Consider the following 18,329-nt stretch of genomic DNA (forward strand, 5'->3'; position numbering starts at 1 on the left):
CCCTTTTATGGTTGTCAGTATTTGCCTTATGTATTGAGGTGCACCTATGTTGGGTGCATAAATATTTACAATTGTTATATCTTCCTCTTGGATCGATCCCTTGATCATTATGTAGTGTCCTTCTTTGTCTCTTGTAATAGTCTTTGTTTTAAAGTCTATTTTGTCTGATATGAGAATTGCTACTCCAGCTTCCTTTTGGTTTCCATTTGCATGAAATACCTTTTTCCATCCCCTTACTTTCAGTCTGTATGTGTCTCTAGGTCTGAAGTGGGTCTCTTGTAGACAGCAAATATATGGGTCTTGTTTTTGTATCCATTCAGCCAATCTGTGTCTTTTGGTGGGAGCATTTAGTCCATTTACATTTAAGGTAATTATCGATATGTGTGTTCCCATTCCCATTTTCTTAATTGTTTTGGGTTCGTTATTGTAGGTCTTTTCCTTCTTTTGTGTTTCTTGCCTAGAGAAGTTCCTTTAGCAGTTGTTGTAGAGCTGGTTTGGTGGTGCTGAACTCTCTCAGCTTTTGCTCGTCTGTAAAGGTTTTAATTTCTCCATCAAATCTGAATGAGATCCTTGCTGGGTAGAGTAATCTTGGTTGCAGGTTTTTCTCCTTCAACACTTTCAATATGTCCTGCCACTCCCTTCTGGCTTGCAGAGTTTCTGCTGAAAGATCAGCTGTTAACCTTATGGGTATTCCCTTGGGTGTTATTTGTTGTTTTTCCCTTGCTGCTTTTAATATGTTTTCTTTGTATTTAATTTTTGACAGTTTGATTAATATGTGTCTTGGTGTATTTCTCCTTGGATTTATCCTGTATGGGACTCTCTGTGCTTCCTGGACTTGATTAACTACTTCCTTTCCCATATTAGGGAAGTTTTCAACTATAATCTCTTCAAATATTTTCTCAGTTCCTTTCTTTTTCTCTTCTTCTTCTGGAACCCCTATAATTCGAATGTTGGTGCGTTTAATGTTGTCCCAGAGGTCTCTGAGACTGTCCTCAGTTCTTTTCATTCTTTTTTCTTTATTCTGCTCTGCAGTAGTTATTTCCACTATTTTACCTTCCAGGTCACTTATCCGTTCTTCTGCCTCAGTTATTCTGCTATTGATCCCATCTAGAGTACTTTTAATTTCATTTATTGTGTTGTTCATCGTTGCTTGTTTCATCTTTAGTTCTTCTAGGTCCTTGTTAACTGATTCTTGCATTTTGTCCATTCTATTGTCCATTCTATCTCCAAGATTTCGGATCAACCTTACTATCATTATTCTGAATTCTTTTTCAGGTAGACTGCCTATTTCCTCTTCATTTGTTAGGTCTGGTGGGTTTTTATCTTGCTCCTTCATCTGCTGTGTGTTTTGCTGTCTTCTCATTTTGCTTATCTTACTGTGTTTGGGGTCTCCTTTTTTGCAGGCTGAAGGTTCGTAGTTCCTGTTGTTTTTTGTGTCTGTCCCCAGTGGCTAAGGTTGGTTCAGTGGGTTGTGTAGGCTTCCTGGTGGAGGGTACTAGTGCCTGTGTTCTGGTGGATGAGGCTGGATCTTGTCTTTCTGGTGGGCAGGTCCACGTCTGGTGGTGTGTTTTGGAGTGTCTGTAGACTTATTATGATTTTGGGCAGCCTCTCTGCTAATGGGTGGGGTTGTGTTCCTGTCTTGCTAGTTGTTTGGCATAGGATGTCCCGCACTGTAGCTTGCTGGTCGTTGAGTGAAGCTGGGTGCTGGCGTTGAGATGGAGATCTCTCGGAGATTTTTGCTGTTTGATATTATGTGCAGCTGGGAGGCCTCTTGTGGACCAGTGTCCTGAAGTTGGCTCTCCCACCTCAGAGGCACAGCACTAACTCCTGGCTGCAGCACCAAGAGCCTTTCATCCACAGGGCTCCTTAATTTGGGATGATTCGTTGTCTATTCAGGTATTCCACAGATGCAGGGTATATCAAGTTGATTGTGGAGCTTTAATCCGCTGCTTCTGAGGCTGCTGGGAGAGATTTCCCTTTCTCTTCTTTGTTCTCACAGTTCCCAGGGGCTCAGCTTTGGATTTGGCCCCGCCTGTGCGTGTAGGTCGCCGGAGGGCGTCTGTTCTTTGCTCAGACAGGACGGGGTTAAAGGAGCCGCTGATTCGGAGGCTCTGGCTCACTCAGGCCGGGGGGTAGGGAGGGTCACGGAGTGTGGGGCGGGCCTGCGGCGGCAGAGGCCGGCGTGACGTTGCAGCCTGAGGCGCGCCGTTCATTCTCCCGGGGGAGTTGTCCCTGGATCCCGGGACCCTGGCAGTGGCGGGCTGCACAGGCTCCCCGGAAGGGCGTGTGGCTAGTGACCTGTGTTCGCACACAGGCCTCCTGGTGGCGGCAGCAGCGGCCTTAGCGTCTCATGTCTGTCTCTGGGCTCCGCACTTTTAGCCGCGGCTCGCGCCCGTCCCTGGAGCTCTCTCAAGCAGCGTTCCTAATCCCCTCTCCTCGCGCACCAGGAAACAAAGAGGGACGTAAAAGTCTCTTGCCTCTTCGGCAGGTCCAGACTTTTCCCCGGACTCTCTCCCGGCCAGCCGCGGTGCACTAACGCCCTGCAGGCTGTGTTCACGCCGCCAACCTCAGTCCTCTCCCGGCGCTCCGACAAAAGCCGGAGCCTCAGCTCCCAGTCCCGCCCGCCCCGGCGGGCGAGCAGACAAGCCTCTCGGCTGGTGAGTGCCGGTCGGCCCGATCCTCTGCGCTGGAATCTGTCCGCTTTGCCCTCTGCACCCCTGTTGCTGTGCTCTCCTCCGCGGCTCCCAAGCTCCCCTACTCCGCCTCCCGAAGTCTCCAGCCGCGAAGGGGCTTCCTAGTGTGTGGACACTTTTCCTCCTTCACAGCTCTCTCCCGCTGGTGCAGGACCCGTCCCTATCCTTTTGTCTCTGTTTAGTTTTTTCTTTTGCCCTAACCAGGTACGTGGGGGGTTCCTTGCCTTTTGGGAGGTCTGAGGTCTTCTGCCAGCGTTCAGTAGGTGCTCCGTAGGAGTTGTTCCACGCGTAGATGTATTTCTGGTGTATCTGTGGGGAGGAAGGTGATCTCCGCGTCTTACTCTTCCGCCATCTTCCTGCTGTACATTTGAAACATTGTAAATCAACTATACTTCAATTTAAAAATGAATATAGGGTTTCCCTGGTGGCGCAGTGGTTGAGAGTCCGCCTGCCGATGCAGGGGACACGGGTTCGTGCCCCAGTCTGGGAGGATCCCACATGCTGCGGAGTGGTTGGACCCGTGAGCCATGGCCGCTGGGCCTGCACATCTGGAGCCTGTGCTCCGCAACGGGAGAGGTGACAACAGTGAGAGGCCCGCGTACCGCAAAAAAATAAATAAATAAAAATGAATATAAATGGGCTTCCCTGGTGGCAGAGTGGTTAAGAATCTGCCTGCCAATGCAGGGGACACAGGTTTGAGCCCTGGTCTGGGAAGATCCCACATGCTGCGGAGCAACTAAGCCCGTGTACCACAACTACTGAGCCTGTGCTCTAGAGCCCTAGAGCTACAACTACTGAGCCATGTGCCACAACTACTGGAGCCTACGCGCCTAGAGCTCATGCTCCGCTACAAGAGAAGTCACCACAATGAGTAGCCCCTGCTCGCTGCAACTAGAGAAAGCCTGCGTGTGCAGCAATGAAGACCCAACGCAGCCAAAAATAAAATAAATAAATAAATTTATTAAAAAAAAAAGACTGTATCATTGTGAAGTGACAGTGGAGTGTCACTGTCATAAAGATGAGGCTTGGGATGTACCAAGGGTGTTAGCAGCTGAGGTGGAGTTGAGGTCAAGGGGCCAGGAGGCCGGATCTTTGGGGGCACGATCCTTGAGTGCATGGTGGCCCAGCGTTGGTGACAGGAACAGCAATAAGGGGAGGACAGTAAGGCAGGCACTAAAGTCTTCAAGAGACTCCTTATTTCCCTCTGGAGTGAGGACTCCTTGAGAACAGGACTGTGGCTGTAATGAACATGGCCGTGACCTCAGTGCCTGGCACAGAGTAGGCACCTGATCAAACTCGAATGAATGTATGCTTGGTATGCAATTTGATCTTTATCCTTGACAGTTGAGGAAGACTGAGGCCAGGGGTTCCACAGAAGTGTCTGTGCATTTTTGAGTCTCAGTGGGGAGTGTTTTGGGTGTGCGAACATTTGAACTCCCTTCCACCTGCCCGTCTCCCCCCCGCCCCCAACTCCTCCCCAGCCCAGGCTTTCTGGTCCCTCAAAATCAGCCTCCACACTGCTTCCCTGGCTGACTATGTCCCTCTACTGAGGATGAGACCAAGCTCATTGTAGGATGGTGAGGTCTCTCATGTGCGGCCAACTCTCCCTCAGCCCCTTGGAGCCCTCCAGGTCCATGGTCTTCCCTTGCTCTCTGCACCCACCATGCCCACCTTCATCCTGGAAAGCTCCAGGGCTCACTGCCAGCCTGGTGAAGCCCTGCCTGCCCTTCACACTCAATTCAGGGGGCACCTCTCCCATCAGCAAGCCTTATTTCTCCCTCTGCCCTACTGTCGGAGTTATTTCTGCTGAACAGGACCACGTGGAGCCATAATTACCTGCATCTCACCCTCCTGCTCCAGGAGACTTGAGCCTACTGGTGGCAGAGGTCAGGTCCAGGTCACGTGTGTCCCTGGAACCCAGCACAGGGCACTGGTGTTTGCTGCAATGCCTGTGTTTGAGGGTCTGTGTGGACCCGGGCAAGCCACTGCAAGGAGCCGTAGGGAGGAGGTATGGACTGTGGGCCACAAGGTGGGATGGAGAGGAGAACTAAAAGGCTTTATTACCAGCAAATCTGTACACTGTACACTGGGGTCCAGCAGGGCACCTGAGGGGTCCTCCCCAGGCTGTCTGCCTTGTCCCTCCAGGCTAGAGTGAGTGTGGGGGTGTGTCTGCAGATGTCCATTGTTCCCCCGCCCTCTTGTCCCAGGGAGAGAGCCTTCCTCTCCTCCGGCCGCCACGATACTCGGTCAGGGCCTGTCGCAGGGAGCCGGTCCCTTCCTGCGCTCGCGGCTCAGCAGCGTCACCAGCTTGGCCTTGAAGCCCAAGTGGGCGCCGGCGCGGGCGCAGCCCCCCGCCTCGTCGCCGTCGTCGGCCAGCTCCAGCTCCAGCAGCCGCCGGTACTGGGCCTCCAGGCTGCTGTCATGGGCCGCGCCGGGCCAGCCCAGGTCCTGGCTATTGTGGTAGATGTGGCTGGCCAGGGGGCTGCGGCCGCGCGGGCCCTCCTGCTCCGGACAGCCGACGTCGGGCGCTGGGCCGGCGTCCAGCACGCACAGGTTCTCGTACAGGTGCTCGGCGGCGTCCGGAAGCCGGCTGGCCCGCTTGCACACCGACGCGTAGAGCGCGGGCGCCGGCTCGTCCGGGGCTGCGGGGCCCAGCAGAGGGGGCAGGCTCTGGGGCCCGGGCTCGGCCGCGCGCGCCCTCCGGGAGCCGGGCGCCTCGGGCCCCGGGGGCACCTCCCGCAGCTCCCCCGGAGGCTCCAGCAAGGGCAGGGAGGTGGCCCGCGGCAGGGGGCAGGGCTGGGGCCCCGCCGTCTCCGGGAGCCGCTCCCGCTGGCGGGCGATGGCGGCGGCTACGGCCCCGCATAGGTCGCGGGAGCGGGGGCTGATGAAGGCGAAGAGGCCCTCGCCCGAGTCGCAGCGGCGGCCGGCTTCAAAGGAGAACACGCCCTGGGCACGGGCGGCACGGGGAGTCAGCGGCTGAGGGCCGCCCGCCAACCGCTACCCTTCCCTGCGGGACCAGTGGGGCGGCCGCCCAGCACCTCACCTTGTCGGAGCCGAACTTGCGCAGGAATCGGTAGGGCCAGGTGTAGAGCGCCTGGGGGCTGGCGGGCTCGTTCAGCTGGATGGAGTCCTGGCCCAGCAGCAGGAGGTAGGGCCCCTTCAGCTGGCAGCGGGCGGCTGCCTCCGTCCTCTGTACCACCACTGGAAACTCGCCCACTGCAGGCACGGCGCCGTGAGGGCCACAAGCACAGGCCCCCGGGGGGTCCCGGAAAGATCCCAGCCCTGTTTGTGCTAGGGCTGAGGCTGCCCCTGTACCTCCCCGACTCACCTTCCTGCCAGGAGGAGTAGATGGAGTTCTCCTCCATCTGGACCAGGCCCTTCTTGGGAGCCTCTGCTTCCCCTGGTCCTTGGGAGCTCTCCCCTGTGCCCTGGGGAATGGGACAAGGTCAGAGGTTAGTGTCCCATCCACTCCTCTTCCCACATCCTTTCTCTGGGGTTCATGACAAGCAAGGGCACCCAGAGACTTGAGTGCCAGTCCCAGTTCTGCCCCTGACACACTGCAAGACCTTGGACACCCTTCTGAGCCTATTTCCCCACCTGCAATCCCCACCGGCTCCCCCTTGAGGATGCTGAGTGCTATAAAGCAGAGGGCACAAACGAGGCTGTCCATTGCCCTTGAGGTTGGCCAGCGACTGGGCCGGCCTGTGTGTGTCCCTGACAGCTTGGAGCAGTAAAGGGGTGGGAGCTTCAAGGGTGGGACCCACGAGTGAATGGCCACTTGTTCCTCCCATCTCTGGCCTCTTTCCCCATCTCCCACCATGTCCTTTGGGCTCTGACCCTGAGCTCTCCATCATGACCACCTTGGCCCATGGTACCATGGCCAGGGTCAAATGCAATGGCTTTCCACTGGTCTCCTTGCTCCTGTTTATTTCCCTTTTTTTTTTTAATTATAAGAATTGTGGTAAAATATACAACATAAAATTTACCATTTTAACCATTTTAAAGTGTATGATTCAGAATTTTATCATCATTCCAAATGGAAGCCCCGTACCCATTAACTGTCACTTCCCATTCCCCCCTCTCCCCATTCCCTGGCAACCCCTAAGCTGCTTTCTGTCACTATAGATTTGTCTCTTCTGTATTTCACATTAATGGAATCATAAAATGTGTGGCCCTTAGTGTCTAGCTTCTCTGACTTAGCGTGTTTTCAAGGTCCATCCATGTTGTAGCATGTATCAGTGCTTCATTCCTTTTTATGGCCAAGTAATGTTCTGTTGTATGGATAGACTGCATTTGGTTTATCCATTCATCAGTTGATGGACATTTGCGTTGTTTGCATCTTTGGGCTATTGTGAACAATGCTGCTCTAAAGATTCTCGTACAAGTTTTATTTTGACACCTGTTTCAGTTCTCTTGGGTATACACCTAGGAGAATTGCTGGGTCATATGTTAACTCTATGTTTAATTTTTGAGGAACCGCCACTCATTTCCTTTTGGTCCATCACGGATCCTGTAAAGCTTTAAAACTCTCAGCTTCTGTGTCCAACTCCCCAAAGGCTTCTCCTCACACTCAGAATAAAATCCCAAACTCCACATGTGGCCCAAGGCAGTTTCAGTTGGCTCCCACCGGACTCTCCACTGTTGCCTCTTCCTGGGCCCCCTCTCACTCCTTACCTTCCAGCCACACTGGCCTTTCTGCTGCTTGAACATCAAGCTTTTCCCTGGGCCCTTGCCCATGCTGCTCCCTTAGTTCAGGGGACTCCTCAGACCTGTGTTTAGGACACTCTTTCCTCAGATCTTTGCCTGGTGGGTTATTTTTCCTCAAGGATTCAGGCGCACTCTCCTCTCCTGAGAAGCCTTCCTGGACCATCCTAACATCCCCCTACTCACTCCTGCTCCCACCCAGCCTCTCATTTTCTCCATAGCATGCATGGCCATCTGAGATTTGTTCTGTGGGCTTCTGGGCTGTTTCCCAGGCTTCTAGGTGCTTGGCAGGTGCTTGCTGAGTGATGAGATGTGAATGAGCATGGAGATGAACAAGGTGTGAGTGAACTGGTCTCCCCGGCTGGCCCCTGGATGCCTTACCCGCCCACTCTGTGCTCACCGGGAAGGCCAGCTGGCAAATGGGGGCCATCCAAGACTGGCGGTGCTGTGCGGCCAGCAGGTGGCTTCGCTCCGTGGTGGTGAGCAGGAAGGCACCAGTGTCCCGCGGGCAGCTCTCACCGTCAGCCGGCAGCACGGATACGCAGTCAGCCAGGCGGATGACCCGCCGCTCTCCTCTCCGGCCAGGCCCCACAGACCTGTCACCTGTTGGCCCCAGGCCACCATCCCGGACCTCCCAGCTCTCTAGCCGTGCCACGCCTGATGGGCCTCCTGCATACAGTAGACCCCATACCTTCCTCCAGGACTTCTGCAGGAGATGAAGATGGGGGAGATGACCCTCGGGTGGCAGTTCTCCCTGCAGCTCAGCCTAGCACAAGCCACTTAGCAAACACTCCTGGCCACCTAGGCTGGCCTCTGCCTCGCAGCTCTTCAGGCCACAGAGGATGCCTTGCCAGAGCCAGCCCGGCAGCAGGAAGCGTCTGTGCTTGGAGTCGGTCAGCCCTAGCTTCAAATCCACCCCACGCTTTCCTAACTGTGACCCCCCCATAAGCACTAGGATCCTCGTCTCTCAAAAGATTATGAGAACACGGGGCTGGGGCTTCTACTGGGCAATGTCTGTAAAGTATCTAGTGGCCAGAGCAGACCACCTGACACTACTGCTTTGTTGGTGCACCCACCCCCTGTAAAGAAAAGGTCAATTGGGCCACGGAACAAGGGCTGGGGCGGGAGGGAGGCCTCAGTCTCATGATGGCAAGGAAGGAAACATGCAAATAGCGTCGAGCAAAGGAAACAGACGGTTTATCTGCCTGGGCAGCAGCTGCAGCTGAGCTGTGTGTGTGCAGGGCCTGCTACCCCAGGACAGGGCTGGGAGGAGCTGAGCCCTCTTCTGCAGGATGGAGCTCCACTTTTGTGGGCTCCTCCAGCTCAGCCTCCAGCCCTCTCGAGGGGCCACAGTGCCACTAGTAGATGGGATGGAGGGCGGTTGGATTAACCAGCCTCTCAGCTCTGCCCTGCCCCAAGGGTTCCATTCTTGGCTCCCCCCGCTCTTGGCTTCCCATCTGTAAATGAGGCAGGGTCTCGAAAAGGCCCACTCAGCCCAACCTGCTCAGGCTGAGAATGGGGCTCTGTTCCACTTCCCCACACCTGGGTTGGATTCCCCACCTGGACTCCTACCCCCATTCTCCCAGGTTCTGGTGGGCTGTCCAAGGCTGGGGCAGAGGCCCACCATCTGTCCCAGGCAGCTGCCTGGCAGCCAGGGTCCCCACCTTGCCAAACTTGATGTGCTGCTGGTAGAGGATGCCGTCCTTGATGGGTGTCTCCAGAGGCTCCATGGCCATGGCCGCCGCTCCGAGGGCCTGAGGAGACTGGTGACGGGCCGGAGGGGAACTCCTCACACTTCCCCTTCTGGCCACTTCCCCCTCCCTCTGTCCAGAGAGGCAGCTGCAGGGTTGGGGGAGGGGAGCCCTGTCTTCGGAAAAGGAGCTAGGCTGGGGGTGAAGGGCATCACATATTTCTTCCTTGGGGTTCCAGCTGGCCCAAGGTACCCACTAGTGCCAGGCAGGGGCCTTGGACCACCAGATGACCCGTGCCTGCCTGGGTCAGCTGGGTGTGAGCCTCTGACCGCAGGCTGGCTCCCGAATCAGGAGCTCCTACCCCTCCCCCATCCTGGGGCTGTTGTGTACCCTGGGGCCTGTCATTCCCACAGACTGGTCCCTACCCCAGGACCTTTCTCTAGCCAGACTGGCAAATTCCTTGTTTTCCCCCTTGGAGTCCTGGTTGGTCTGCTTGTCTTTATTCTGGAAATAGTTCTAATGTTCACTTGCTCCTCTCCGTCTTCACAGCCCCTATCCATTGCCAGCTTTGGCATCTCCCCTTTGAACCACGTCCCCACCTGGGCCCACCGGGCCCTCTCTAACCCCAAACCAACCTGTCTCTTCCCTCCCTAAATGCTTCCTGGCTCCCAAGTGCCCTGAGGTTTAGCTTGGACTCCTTGGCCCAGCATTCAGGGTGCTGGGTATTCTGGCCTCCACCTCCCCCAGCCTGGCCCCTTCAGGGCACCTCTCACCGTGCTGCTCAGGGCTCTGGGACTTCTTCCTCTGGGAGGCCTCCCCAGACCACCCCACGCTGTCTGAGAGCACAAAGGCCCCAGCCCTCATGGCACGGCCCCAGCCACGTGAGCATGGGTGGCACGCCCCCAGCGGGTTCCCTGGAGAGCTCACAGGCTTTTTAAGCTCTGCTTCTTGCTAGAGTCCTGTTTCAGTCTTGTCTTCCTGGAGGCCAGTATGGGAGCTCTGCATATGAATCTGAATCCTGAGAACAGCCTCATTTCATTTATTCAGTGCCACCTCTGGGAAGGAATGTGTAAACAGGCTGAATACTGTTTGGTGGTCACATGTGGGGTGTGTAGTTTCTCGGGCAGGAAATCTTTTCCAAGGGCCTCATTCACCTGGCTTTGTGCCCACTGTGGCCCAAGCAGCCCTGAGCTCTGGCAGCCTCAGACACCATGTCCTTTGCATTCTCATTGCCATTTCAGCGATGAGGAAATCAAGGCTCAGAAACATTAAGTAACTTGCCCTAGGCCACACACCAAGTGACAAACATGGCTTGAGCAACTGCTGTCCTGCTGGGATAAGCATGTGGCTTTGCACATGAAGTGCCTGGACAGAGGAGCTATCACCAATGCTTTTTCTGTCTACCCTTTGCAAGATGCTGAAATCCTGGCCCATTTGCCAGCAGTCCCGTGACCGCTGCCCACATTTATTCATGGCTGATCTGTCTGTCCCACTCACCTGTGAACTCCTCAGAGGGCAACTGCCTGGCTCATTTGTGTCCTGAGCCCAGCAGATACCTGGGCACAGAGCTGGGTCAGTGGGTGCTTGTGGCCTGAGTGGCAGTCCTGTGGCATCTGCTGCCCCCTTGGCAAACAGAGCACAGGGTTCCCTACTGGGAGCCTGTGTGGGCAAGGGGCCTGAGGCAGGAAGTCTCCTCCTAAAGGGCCTTAGGAGAAGCCCCAGGACCTTTACACAGTGACAGGAAGAGGGAGGCTGGGGCAGGGCTGGAGATTATAACAGCCAATCAGAAAGACCAGTAGACCCAACCAACCATTTCCCCTTGGTCCATCAGTGTGGTTCTTCTCTGAGTCATAAATCCAGGTAGACTAGAGGAAATACCCTAAGCCCCCAGAGGGGAACCTGGGTAGGCAGCTCCTTCCACAACTGAGTACCAGCAGGTATGGCAGTAGTGGTGGGAGATGCCAAGGCCCTACCTGAGAGGGGCTCTGGAGGTCAGAGGGTGAGGCCTGCCCAAGAAGCACAGGGCAGAGAAGGCAAAACACAGAGGCTGAGACCAAAAAGGCGGGTGTTTTAATGGCAGCTGGGATAAAGAGGAGCAAAAATAGTAATTCTGGGGGGCACAGGGAACAGGCAGCCAGGTCCAGCCTGGCCCAACCCAGGCCAGCTGGGCCGAGGATGCTGGCTTCTTGCCCACGGGGCAGGGGTGTGTGGGAGGTGGCTGGAGCCCCAGGGACGGAGGCCCCTTGGAGAGAAAGAGGGATGACAGCCAGCTCAGAAGTCCATGGAGCTGTGGGCCAGGTAGTCCTTGCGGCCGATGTTGCTAACCTGCTTCGTCTGCATAGCCTCGAGTTTGGGGCAGTCGGTGATCCGATGGCCCAGGCCCCCACAGAAGGCACAGCCACGCTCTCCTGGCGGAATGGGGTAGCGGTGGGTGGGGGAGGAGGGTCAGCATGGTGATGGGGCCAGGCTCTGTGCCCCAGACCCTGGGCCCCCATCAGACCCCCAGGCCACTGAGGGGCAGAATGGACTTGTTCCGTGGTGTTCCCATCACGCCCCCATTGGACTAGTGTCTCCCACCCCGTGTCACCTCCAATGTCCAGCATGGACTCGTCCCCGCAGTGCAGTACTTGCAGCACGGGTGGAACCTTCTGCTTGGCCTCCAGCAGCAGGGCTTTGAGATCCATCAGCACCGACTCATCTGTGGGGGTGGCGGGGAACCATCAGGTCCAGCCCTGGGCCCTGTAGCCAGGACCTGGCTGGTCATAGGTGGAGGACCCAGGGGACAGCCAAAGGTGGCCCTGGTGGCAGACTCACCACAGGCCTTGTTGATGAAGGTAGTGGCAATGCCTGTGTTTCCTGAGCGCCCAGTGCGGCCGATACGGTGCACTGCAGAGAGAGGGAACAGAGCATCTGGCCCACTGCCCAGGGGCTGGGACCTAGGCCGCAACCCCAGCCCCCCGAACAGCCCACCATAGTTCTCGATCTCCTCAGGCATGTCATAATTAATGACGTGCTGGATGGCAGGGAAGTCCAAGCCCTTGGAGGCTACGTCTGTGGCCACTAGGACATCCTTCTTGCCCTCCCGGAATGCCTCGATGGCCTTGGTTCGTTCCTCTTGGTCTGGGAAGGGTCAGGTAGGAGCTATTAGAGCGACAGCAAGAGTCTGGGGAGTAGTGGCAGGCCGGCCAGGTAGGGGAAGGGATAAGATGAGGGGCTGCTATGGCAGCGGGGTCCATGCCTATGCACGTGCCACGCTAACCTTTGCCCCCATGGATGGCCACAGCCTCAACCCCCTTGAGGAGCAGGTACTCATGGATGGCGTCCACATCTGCTTTCTTCTCTGCAAAGATGAGCACCTGTCCAGGAAAGCCAACTCCAGTCACAGGGGCTGACTCCTGGGCACCCCCGCAACCTTCCGCCAGCATGCTGCCCCTGGGCTAGCCTGGCTGGCAGCACTCACGGGCGGCGGTGTCTTCTGCAGGCACTCAAGCAGGTACACCATCTTGGCTTCCTCCTTCACATATTCCACTTCCTGCCACCACCAGGATCAGGTTAGGTGGTCCTGAGAACAGGCTCACCAGCCATGGCCCTGCCACAGAGGATGGGCCCCCAGTCCTGGCTAGGAGGTGACCAGAGAGCCTCTTGCCAAGGGCTGGGTACCATGAGAAGGCTTCCTGCTAAGGGCTGTGGCTGTGAATGAAACCCCTAGTGCCCACAAGGTGGCCCCCCACCCGGCTCCGATCAGCTAAGGGAGCCTCGCCAGATCCAGCCCTCACAGGTGAGACTGCCCATCAGGAGTGCTTGCCCACCTGGATGACATCCAGGCTGGCAGCCCCGGCACGCCCCACATTGATCGTGACAGGCTTTACCAGGGCGCTCTTGGCAAAGTTCTGAATCTTCTTAGGCATGGTGGCACTAAAGAGTAGAGTCTGTCGCTGGCCCTAAGGAAGAAGAAGGCTGGGGCTGAGGGCACGTGGGGCCTGGGGAGCCTGAGGGGCTGGGACAGTGGGTGGGCAGCACAGGGCCTTAGGGCCCTCCAGAGTTGAATGTGGTGTGTAGGGGGAAGGTGGCAGGAGCGTCCCGGCCAGGTGGGGAAGGGCACCTTGAAGTAGGAGAAGATGGTACGGATGTCACCCTCGAAACCCATGTCGATCATGCGGTCAGCCTCGTCCAGGGCCAGGTAACGACAGATATCCAGGCTGACCATCTTCTTCTGTAGCAGATCCATGAGGCGCCCAGGGGTGGCCACCATCATGTGCACACCACTGGGGACCAAGGAGGGACACTGACAGCAGGGCCACCTGCTAAGCCCTACCTAGAGGCCGGCACTCCACCTTGTTCTGTCCTCCAGCCTCTTTCCTATCTCTCCTCACCTGACGCTCCTTGTCACTGTCACCACCTTGCTCTATGGACAAGAGCTCTCCTGGAGAGCGCTGCAACCTTCTCGACCACCACTCTGTTCCACTGCTCTACCCGAGCCATGTGGTCACCTCGGCCCCACACACCCTTCCCCCAGGTCACTCCTCTTGCCCCCAGGAGGACGGTCCTAAATCTTCAGATAGGGCTCAGCCTGTGCTCCCACAGCTCCCTTTGTAGACCTCAAAGGCTCACTTTCGTAGTACAATGAGCTCATCTTTTCCATGTCTGCAACCTCCCTGACTAGCAATGCCTATGAAACAGGAACTGGGTTTGGTCTGTCTGTAACCCTGGACATCTAGTGATGTCTGTTGGGAACTGCACTGTGTGGAAAGGGCACAGGTCCAGCCATGCCCCAGAGCCTCAGCCTCCTCAATGGGTCACACTGAACAACCCTGACCTTCCTGGACACCCCGGGGCCCCCACCTCTTTGCCTTCTGCCTGGAATGCTCCAGCTCTTTGACCTCCCAGATGCCCCCGTTCCATCTGCTGTGTTCCCACAGTACCTCACCACATCCCTCTGTCCCACCCCAACCAACCTCCCCATTAGACTGGGGCTCATTGAGGGCTGGGCCCATGAGAGGCCTCTGCAAGGATCTGTCGAGTGGCTAAAGCAAAGTGTTCTTTAGCTTGTCTAGGCAGCGACTTTGGGGAAGCCCTTGGGGCGGGGGTGCCTATACTCACTGTCGGATGGTCTCCATCTGCTCTTTGACGGACATGCCCCCGATGCAGAGAGCACAGCGCAGGAGTGGAGAGCTGTCCTCCTGCAGCAGGCGGCAGTAATACTCCAGGATGCCGTGGGTCTGCCGGGCCAGCTCCCGCTGCAGGTACAGGGGCAGTGGCTGGCACCAGAAGGTGGCCCCATCTGCACCCTGTCCTCCAGGCCAGGCTTTCTTACCGAGGGGCAGATAATGAGTCCATAGGGCCCTTCACGCTTAGAGAAAGGTAACCTCTTCTCTTGCTCCAGGCAGAACATGATGACCGGCAAAGTGAACACCAGTGTCTTGCCTGAACCCGTGAAGGCTATGCCTATCATGTCACGGCCAGACAGACTGGTGAGAGAAGAGAGGCCTGAGGGTCAGGTTCACTGGAATACAGGGACTACTTCTCATCTAGCAACCACTCCTCCCCAGGGCCACCAGGTTCACACTCACATGGTGGGAATTCCCTGGATCTGAATGGGTGTTGGGTGGTGGATGCCCTTCTTCTTCAGGCCTCTCAGGATGGCTACAGAAAACAACACTGGCATCATCCTTGTGTCTCATAGGTACTCCAACAAGCCCCCAAAGCCAAAAAGTTGGCACTATGTCCTTCACGTTACAAATGATGAAACTAAGACCCAGAAAGAAAAAAAGAAAGAAAAACAAACACGCAGACTTGTCCAAGGCCTCTAGGTTAAGCAGAGGCAGGATTCACACCCAGGTCTGTTTAAGGCCGTCATTACTTGCCCACCAAAGCTCCCTAATGACAGAAATTGGTAAATATGAACAGTTGCAACAACTGAAAAAGGAGAATAAAGATAAATCTCTCCTTCTCAAATCCCTCATCCCCACTGACTAGACCCAATGCTGCAGTTGCTGGGCTTGGTGAGGGCTAGGCTGCAACCTTGCAGATATTTCCCTATCAAAATGTGGTGTTGCTCCCAGCTCCCAGGCACCTGCAGGAAATTTCATTTCCTTGAAGCTCTTGATGGGTGGTGGGATACCATCTCCTTCCACCAAGATGTGGTACTTCTTCCGTACACGCTCATGCCGCTCTTCAGACATGCTCAGGACGTAACGGGGTGGTGTCCAACTGTGGGTGGGTGGCAAGAGTCAAGAGAGCCCCTGGGCACAGCTGGCTTTGGGGTGTTCCCGCCAGTCTCCACCACATACTGTCTGAAGTAAGAGTGACTGACTTTCCAGACTGGAAAGACATACCTAGTTTTGATTGGATCGTCATACGTGATTCCCTTAGCCATCTCCTTCACTGACATCAAGGCTGAGGAAACAGATGTGGCTCAGGGCTGGTTCCTGCTTCCCAGAGGCCAGGCCCTTTGAAATATAACATGCCTAGGACTGGGGGAGGAGGCTCAGTCCACCTCCTCTCTGCCCTAGCTACAGCCATACCTCGACCCTCAGCCACACTCTCCAGGATCTTCTCCTCTTCCTTCAGTTGCTTCTCTTTGGCAGACTCCTTGCGAGCTGACCAAACAAGCAGAAGATGTCAGAGAGACACCAAAGCAGTGCACCAAGCTGAGCCTCCCGCCTGCTGCCCAGCCCACCTTCAGCCTTCTCTTTGAGGTGCTGGTGCTGATCCAGGAGGCTGACGTTGGACTGAGGGCCCAACGGGATGTCGTCCTCATCTCCCCTCGCCTCGCTGCCGCTGTCCTGCTGCTCCTCTTCCGCAGCTCCCTTGCGTCTTCGCTGCAGCAGCTTCTGGAGCTGAGGTTCCACCAGCGCCCCACAGAGCCGAACCCAACGCACAGTGGGGCATCGGGCCCAGAGGCCTGAGTCAGGATCCTGGCTTTTGGGACTGGGTTCTGTGCCCCGAGGCGCACAGCTGCCCCACCCCTCAGATCAGGTCGCCAGTTCCTCGTTTGCCTGGGGACCACGCTCCCGTGTACTTGACACTTTACTCCGCAGAACGGGGACCACCCCCCATCCCACCGCCAAACCCCCATCTCCTGCCCTCGTTCCACCCTCGAGCCGGGGCCCTCACCAGCAGTTGCCGGCGCTGTCGCAACGGCACGTACGGCACGTAGTCCTCGTCGTCCTCATCGTCTGCCTCGGAGCGGCTTCCTGTGGCAGTCGCCTCGTCGGTGCGAGCCCGCTGCAGATACACACGAGTCAGACCCGGACCCCCGCCCCCCACTTCACGATCGCTCGCCACCCGCGCGGACCCCCACCTGGCTCCCACCTTCCGCTCGGGTTCCGATTCCTCCATCCTCTGCTGCACGCATGCGCACCGCGGTAAAACCCCCGCCTCGCCTATGATGAGATCCAATCAGATGTGAAGAAACGGACGTCGGCGCCTAGCAACGACCTCTAAGTGCCGGATCGCGCAGAGGGACAAATTTTCTCCTGAGCCCCTGTCTTGCGGTGTGGCGTCTCCGCCCCCTGTGGGCGGCTACGCAGCTGTTGCCGGGGCTGAGGGCGAAAGCGTCAGGCAAGGCATTGTGGGACGCTGGAGGACTTGGAGCACGCGCTGAAGGCGCAAAGCGAGTCGGGTTGAGTCGTGGGGACCGCTGATCCCGAAGACGGCGGTGTGCTGGGTCCCCAGCCTCGCCCAGGGCGTGACGTCACCCGGCACGCCCCCGCCAGCGGACACTGCGCCCTCTCGTGGCCGGGGTGCGGTGGGACCCAGCCAGCTGGGATCCCGACCCGCTCTCTATCCCGCCCCCATTAACCGGCGCGGGCCAAGGAGGGCAGGGCGGGGCTTGAAGAGAAAGTGACTCAACACACGCTGCCGCTCTGACTGGTGTTCTCATCTGTGTGAGACGCCTATGTTCAGAGTGGTGAGGGATAAACAAAATGATGACGGTGGGTTTTAACTGAGGGCCTGTATATGTATGTAAACGATTATTTAATGTAAATGCTGTAACAGAGCTCAGAGTGTGACTGGGGAACCAGAGAAGGCTTCGAGGAGACCTGCATCTGAAGTTACAAGGAAGTGTGGAATCTCAGAGCTGGGAATGCAAGAGAGGGAGAGGCTTCCTGATAGAGGGTCTAGCAGGAGTGAAGTTCTGGCCATGTGCAAGTTCCCAGGGAACAAAGTGATCACGTGGCCCGTGTGGGGTTGGGTAGTCAGAGCTAAGGCTTTAAGGTAGACCCAGAGCATGCAGGGCCAAGACTGTCAGGGTGATTTCAACTTCACTGGGAACTTTTAAAGACGAGTGATGGGTCAGTGCTGTTTTCTTCCTTCATATATTAAACATGAGTATGTGCTGGGCATTGTGCGTAGTGTCGAAGCAGATAAAAGATGAACAAGACACAAACCTGGCTTGTGAGGACCTTACAGATTAGGTGAGGAGACAAACACAGATAACCGGTTTTGAGATTAAGAAATCTCTAAGACACAAAAGGTACCACTTTTGGAATTAGCATAAACGCAGGGCAAACTTGATTCTCACGGTAAAAGTGGCTTCTCAGTTGAAAGAAAGGGATGTGAAAGTTATGGTGGAATTCATGAACAAAGTGTTAACTGGGAAGAGGGAAACAAGTGAGCAAAAGTCAGAAGCCCCGAGGGTGCCAGGCCTAGGTGGAGACTGAGGTCATCAGGTGTGGAGAGAGTGTGCCAGAGGCAGGGGCCGGGCTTAGAGGGCCCTCAATGCCATTCTCAAAAGTCTTCTTTCTCTGTATGTAAAGTGGCTGCTTGATCAGACCTGCAACTTTGAAATGATGAAGCAGAATTTTAGATAGTTGTGAGAATTCAATTGCAAGGCAGGAGCCTAGTGTAAGAGCTGAAGGGAGAGAGGAGCACAGGTAATAAATACACAGAGAAAAGTTTCACAGAAGTGTCCACACTTCCTTGCGGCTTGGCCAAGGGACCAGGAACTGTGAGCCCATGGTTAATGCTGTTTTACCTCTTTGGAAAAGGAAGCGCTTGTATTGGGGCGGGGGGGGGGGGGGAGAGAGAGAGACAGAGAGAGAGAGAGAGAGACAAGAGACAGAGAGAGAGAGAGAGAGAGAGAGAATATATGTGTCCAACCTTGGAGGAGGGAGGGACTGGTTTCCGATTCTGCTCCCAACACTCCACAAAGGGCTCTTAGTGACTGCGTCGCCACTACCACTGTCGCTCCACACATTGAGCTCAGGCTAAGAGTTGGTTATAGTAGGAAAATGGA

At 56.1% G+C, this 18,329-nt stretch overlaps 2 protein-coding genes across 2 annotated transcripts; both read right to left on the reverse strand.

Moving 5' to 3' along the window:
* Window positions 1-4,838: 4,838 nt before the first annotated feature.
* DOK3 (docking protein 3) lies at window positions 4,839-9,884 on the reverse strand. The gene is made up of 6 exons (XM_082651807.1): window positions 9,862-9,884; window positions 9,062-9,160; window positions 7,798-8,103; window positions 6,022-6,121; window positions 5,737-5,909; window positions 4,839-5,639 (listed from the first exon to the last, which is right to left on the reverse strand). The coding sequence occupies exons 2-6, from the start codon at window positions 9,131-9,133 to the stop codon at window positions 4,941-4,943; spliced, it is 1,350 nt and encodes a 449-aa protein (XP_082507933.1). The 5' UTR covers window positions 9,134-9,160; window positions 9,862-9,884; the 3' UTR covers window positions 4,839-4,940.
* A 1,270-nt stretch (window positions 9,885-11,154) lies between these two features.
* On the reverse strand, window positions 11,155-16,458 carry DDX41 (DEAD-box helicase 41). Its single transcript, XM_082651534.1, has 17 exons — window positions 16,403-16,458; window positions 16,205-16,315; window positions 15,768-15,927; window positions 15,613-15,687; window positions 15,424-15,484; window positions 15,162-15,298; window positions 14,659-14,731; window positions 14,403-14,556; window positions 14,189-14,325; window positions 13,191-13,353; window positions 12,898-13,029; window positions 12,549-12,620; window positions 12,348-12,444; window positions 12,059-12,208; window positions 11,903-11,974; window positions 11,676-11,786; window positions 11,155-11,496 (listed from the first exon to the last, which is right to left on the reverse strand). Exons 1-17 carry the CDS (start codon window positions 16,427-16,429, stop codon window positions 11,360-11,362), a joined length of 1,869 nt encoding a protein of 622 aa, XP_082507660.1. The 5' UTR covers window positions 16,430-16,458; the 3' UTR covers window positions 11,155-11,359.
* Window positions 16,459-18,329: the final 1,871 nt, after the last annotated feature.

The sequence above is a fragment of the Grampus griseus genome, assembly GCF_964374135.1.
Source record: "Grampus griseus genome assembly, chromosome: 3".
Lineage (NCBI taxonomy): Eukaryota > Metazoa > Chordata > Mammalia > Artiodactyla > Delphinidae > Grampus > Grampus griseus.